The sequence below is a fragment of the Myotis yumanensis genome, unplaced genomic scaffold (genome assembly GCF_028538775.1).
Source record: "Myotis yumanensis isolate MYYU_CA2020_CCGP unplaced genomic scaffold, mMyoYum1.0.hap1 SCAF_4, whole genome shotgun sequence".
NCBI lineage: Eukaryota > Metazoa > Chordata > Mammalia > Chiroptera > Vespertilionidae > Myotis > Myotis yumanensis.
The window spans coordinates 5,157,932-5,163,931 of NW_027223755.1; the positions used below are offsets into that span (position 1 = coordinate 5,157,932).

General features: G+C 41.0%; 1 protein-coding gene across 1 annotated transcript in view; it reads right to left on the minus strand.

The window, feature by feature from the left end:
- The window catches only part of C7 (complement C7), a 48,673-nt gene extending 43,221 nt beyond the window's left edge, over window positions 1–5,452 (minus strand). The window contains exon 1 of the mRNA XM_070411783.1: window positions 5,346–5,452. Coding sequence (XP_070267884.1) covers window positions 5,346–5,351 — 6 coding nt within the window. The 5' untranslated portion in view covers window positions 5,352–5,452. The remainder of the gene's footprint in view (window positions 1–5,345) is intronic.
- Window positions 5,453–6,000: the final 548 nt, after the last annotated feature.

Consider the following 6,000-nt stretch of genomic DNA (forward strand, 5'->3'; position numbering starts at 1 on the left):
TGGAAATAGAAGCGGGACCTCCTAACTCATAGGTCGATGCTCAACCACTGGGCCACACCGGCTGGGCCTACTCTTCATTTCTGTAAAAACAACTAGCGGATGGGCGATGTCGTGGACAAATAAATAATGCTCACTGGAGTTAAATTGTCCCAAGCATTTCTGTAAGGTCCCATCATCTTTTAGTTCCTTTCTCCACTGTCCTTCTCTCTAAGTTCTGCACCCATGAGGACACCCAGAGAGGAAAGGCCTGGAAGAAAGAGCAGAGCCGAGAGCGGAGGAGTTAAAGGGAAATAAGCTTCATAAATGAAGACTCAGAGGTTGAGACACATCCCTGGCTAGGGAGGCGGTGATGTGCGTCGCACTCCTTAGTTCTGTGGGTGGCTCCTGCGGTCTCTGAAGAGCCTCGGAGGCCTTTGACCCCTCCTTACCTGCAACACCAGCCAGGTGTGGGGTTGTGACACGTGACAGAATTGTGTGTAGAATGTAATTACGTTTTGTTTGAAAAATCAAATGTGTATTGAAAACCTATGAAGAAGTATAACAGTTTATTTCTGGTTGTAAAATCATAGGTGATTTTTATTATCTTCCTACATTACCTGACAACTGAAGGTGTAGGGCATATAATTCAAATCTTTACTGGAGATGCTCGAAGAACATCCAATGCATTCCATTCATAACCCAGAATAAACGTCTTTAAAATCATCTGAGCCCTCATGCTAGCAGGCCAGTATTCTTCCTCTTCTGCCCCAAACCTCCCTTCTCTCAGTGTCGCTGTGGAGTGGCTTCCCAACCCTTTTTCCAGACTCTCCCACTCCCCTCCGAGATCCCCTGTCCTCATATTAGTTATCTCCCCTCGGTTATAAAATCCTTCTTGCCTGCCTCTGTCTTTTAAACTTGCACAAATCCTTCTGCCTCTTATTCTGACCAGCACAACCAAGGAGCTGTGGGCCACGTGGAAATGAGTAAACAATGGTGGCGGAGCTAGGACGCTTCCTGAGTTTCCAACAGACACATGAAGCATATAATGGAAAGCAACACCTTCTAAAGGTTTTATTTGTTAATTATAAACAAGATGTTTCTCTTTCCTTTTTCAACACGTCTCTCAGCTCCCATTTTTCCTGCCCCAGGGGAAAGCCTATATCAGAGCTGTGTTAGTCACTCCCAGGCATTAGCAAATTTTCAGAAAATAAAATTCTGGAACAAGTTAACAGTCAAATTTTAATTTATCATCTGATTTCAACTGTCTCTCCTGCTCCCAGTTCCTGGATGCTCACGACAGGGGAGGGGTGTTCCCCGTCTTCTCTCCCACTTCCCTCCCCAAAGCTGCCTCTTATCTTTTTCCAAGTCAGAGCAGCAGGAGTGAAAGAGGAAAGAGCCAAAAAGGACATTTTTTAAAAATTATTATTAAATGTATTGAGGTGCCCTAGCCTGATTGGCTCAGTGGATAGAGTGTCGGCCTAAGGACTTAAGGGTCCTAGGTTTGATTCCACTCAAGGGCACATGTCTGGTTGTGGGCTCTGTCCCCCAGTGCGGGGCGTGCAGGAGGCAGACGATTGATGGTTCTCTCTCATCACTGATGTTTCTATCTCTCTCTCCCTCTCCCTCTCTGAAATCAATAAAAATATATTTTAAAAAATGTATGGGGGTAAAAAAAATGCATGGGGGTGACATTGCTTGACTCATTCAGCAGGATTCTGGTGATGGTAAATCGGAGTGTGTTGGATGATTGATGCCAATTCTTTATCTCTCACAGAGTTTTTGTGGTTCTTTGGATGCCCCCCACCCCCACCCATTGGGGATCTACAACTACTCTTCTCTTGGACAAATGACTCATCTTTTTGCCTATCACTCCTGACTCTCATCAGAGCCCTACCCATACTGATGCTGTCCGTTTCATTGCTTTATCTGAGAGACAGTCCCTCGGGCAGAGCATCTGACAACACAAAGGCCACGTCTAGTCCATGGGATACTGTGGCACATTCTGTTCTCTCAAACCCTGATGTCCCGGTGCAACTGATCCTGCTGGGTCGATTTGTCCTGCTAAAGGCAGGCCAGTCAACCAGCCTATGCCCTTAGATATTCTCACATGTGAGAAAGGTCATTCTCTATCCCCAAAGGGACACAATCTTGCATATTCCTGAGGATGGAGATGGCCATGGACACTGGACAGGTTTAGGGCTTTTCTCTCTGTAATACTGTATTGAATGTCAACATTCCACCATTAGCATGTGGGGCACTGAGCACCTGCTCATGGCCTTTGACTCCCAGCCAAATCAGGCATCATGCACACATCATTTTTAACACTCTATTATTACATGCATTTTTTTAAAAAATTTCAACTACATTTTAGGGATTTTTTTTCACCAGAAGTACCTTTGACACCACCTTCCCCTTGTACAAACTCCTTATTCTAGCCCATGAAGATCTGCTTATTACAAAGCCAGTTCTGTTCATGAGTTATGCAAGCTGAATCTAATAACCAAAATAATTTCTTAAGAATTTGTTAGTTGGATACCTAAAAAAGAAGCAGCTCTCATATCTTGCCTTTGGAAAGACTATCTTATCAAGAAGGCAAGGTAGAATAATCACAAATTAAGAAACAGTCACATTAATGACAGAGACAGACAGACATCTGGGTTGACTCTATAAAAGAATTCCTTAGTTGAAAAGATACGGTGTCCCCCTGTTTGGCTCAGTGGAGAGCATCAGCCTGTACTGAAGGGTCTTGAGTTCCATTCCTGTCAAGGGCACAGGCCCCACTTGCAGGCTCGATCCCCAGTAGGGGGCGTGCAAGAGGCAGCCAATCAATGATTCTCTCTCATCATTGATGTTTCTATCTTTCTCTCCCTCTTCCTCTCTGAAATCAATAAAAATACATTAAAAAAAGAAGAACTAGTGTCTCCTGTATCATCTTTCATTAATAAAAAAGAGATATGGTGTCTTCATATTGTGTGATACAGCTAAGCTGGAACTACATTTCCCAGAATTCTTTTCTCTTCTTTCTGAATAAACATTAGTGCTACCTCCTTCTCCTAATATGTTCCAGCTGCAATTTCTTCTGTCTTCCATGCTTCTAATTTCTTCAGGTCTGGTCATTTGTGTTTGTCTATTGAGCCATGAGCTCATTTCAGGGTAAAAAATAAAATATTAATTTCTGTAGAATACTGGGTTCCAGTATCCAAAATTTTTTAAATAGGACATTTAAATGAATCAAATTTAATTCATTGGCATTTTCTAATTAATATCTTGATCAATGAATTTCGAACATAGAACATCATACAAATGAAGAAGTTAGATTTCGAAATCAATTTACTTACATCTGTATTTGCAACATTTCTAACAATATAGAAATGCACAATGGTAAAATAATATGATAAATACTTTGTAGTCATTAGAAGGATGTTATAGGTTCCAATGACAAAAGAAAGTGCTTATGATATAGTGAGTAAAAATATTCAGATAGTGTGATAGCAATTTAATAAAGTATATTTTGTACATGTTCCTATAAAAGTCTGAAAAGATTAAAATGTTAATAGTGGTTATCAAAAGGGTGGAGAAATAATAGCTATTATCTTCTTTTTGAACTTATTTTTCCCAAGAAGGTAGTATTGTAATCTGGAAAAGGACATGTTTTTTTAATGGCACAAATACCCACACAGTATCATTGATAGAAGACAGCTGGTAATACCAGATCAGCTCTGGGTGTAGTGAAAACGCAGAGGCCCTGACCTGAGACATCAATGTGCCTGAGGAGCCCGTGTTGTAGATTCACCGACCCCAGGTTCATCTCAGTCCAGGGAAGACAGAGTGAAAGGCTGGACCACAGCCGGATCAGAGGGAAGCCCTTTCTGCTCTGAAATCCTTCTGAAAAACTTCAGACCCAAGTTATCTCCCAACCAAGGGATACAGAGAGAACCAAAGAGCTTCTGGGAGCCTCCCTCTGAATTTAGTTCACATGAATGGAGGGGGCGGGGACGAAAGCATACTCCCCCTTAAACGGCCAGACCTGGGAATCATCTTTGCCATTGTCTTCATAACCCAAGTTTTTCTTCTCTGAAACGTATCACAAAAGTATTCCCTTCAGGTTTCATGTAAAAATATGAACATCTACTTTGAACTAGAGAGCCCTGCATGCAATGTTCAAAAAAATAACTTCTCTGTTTTCAATCAGCCAATTGAAGGAGAAATGTATATTTTTATCATGGTAAAATAATACTGTAATAATCAATGAGAGTGAGCAAATTTTTAAGTACAAAACAATTATTAAGATGTCTCATTACAAAATAAATAAGGAAATTGGTTGATGGTTAACACAAATATTAGGGCTAGATGGCCCTAAGAAAAGCATCATTATTTTTGAACTAACAAACGTTCTAATATTTTTTTCTTTTTATTGAATTTATTGGGGTGACACTGGTTAAATTTTAAAATAAAAATACAAGACAGGGTAACAAACATTAGATTATATCATAACTCTACTTTTGTAGGGTTACTTGGTGCCCTAGTAATTGTGATTTGTGTTTAATTTGAATTATTTCATTTTGTGCATGAGTCATTCGAGACCCATGTCTTACTCCTCCAACCACATTGGAAACTGAACATAGATTCAATATCACAAATGGACAGCACAGCAACCACAAAGGCCTTCTTAGCAGCTGACAGGACTAAGAAATTGTTGTTTCAGCATTATTATGCGGAATTTTTAACATTAAATACCAAAATTTTCAATAATAAAATTGTGGTAGCAATTTCAAGTTATTTTTGCACCCCAGAAATATAGTTTATGACAGTGTTTGCTGTCTTTGGTCCTGTCTTTGGGTGAATAGTAACTTTTTTTTGTCATCTGGCCATTTTCCATTGGGCCAACATGTGTATTTGCTAAACCTTTAGTTTCGTTTCAACTACCTGCACCTTCCAAGTCACAATGCTAACCTCCTAAAGCCCAAGTCTCTGAACTCTTTGTTTTTCATAAAGCTCTTAGGTAAATCAGACCACAGGGTGCCCATTGCTCAGCTCCAAATCAAACACACAAAAATACACTGGAGGGAATTTTTTCTTAAGAAAAAACAATAGTACCAGTGTATTTCTTAGAGGCTTTCTCAGGACTTTCATAAACATTGTCTCCAATTTCGGATTCCCACCCCTGAACCAATATTTTAACTGTAGGATAAGAAAAAGGAATTCACTTTAGCAGAACTGTTAAATATTTAAGTAAGGATTTAAAAAGTCACCCTCATCATCACTATTTCCCATGTCCTCTCCTTAGTTGAGTTATTTCCATTTAGCCTTCCTTACCCTCATTTGAGATAGCTGTGTTTACAAAAGTAATGAAATAATTCTCTTACCTCCATGTTGGGGAGCACATTCAGGGCGGAAGAGAGGGTGAAAGTTTCTGCTGAGCACCTGGGCAGCTCACCAGCTGAGGAGCCCAGCAGTCTGCATCCCCCAGGCTCTGCCTGGGGCTTTGCTTGGCTCTCTTATATAGAGGGAGGGTTCCTGAGACGCAGCTCTTACCCCAACCAGATCCTCTAGGGATTGGCCTACCCCGTGACTAATCTGTGTCTTCAAGCCAGATGCATCTTATCAATCCACACAGCCAACGGGGACTGTTTGGAAGTGTAGCTATGAAGAAACATCTATAAATCAAGAAAGGCAGAGAATGTTCTCAGTTCAATGTTTAAGTGATTTTCAACCACAGGAGGCTGTGTAAGATAAGGAATAAGCCTTCATCCTGTCTCAATCTATTAAACCAGCTATTTTCTTTTTTTTTTTTTTTAATATATTTTATTGATCCTTCCACAGAGAGGAAGGGAGAGGGACAGAGAGCCAGAAACATAGATGAGAGAGAAACATCGATCAGCCGCCTCCTGCACACTCCCCACTGGAGATGTGCCCGCAACCAAGGCACGTGCCCTTGACCGGAATCGAACCTGGGACCCCCAAGTCCGCAGGCTGATGCTCCATCCACTGAGCCAAACTGGTTAGGGCCCAGCTATTTAA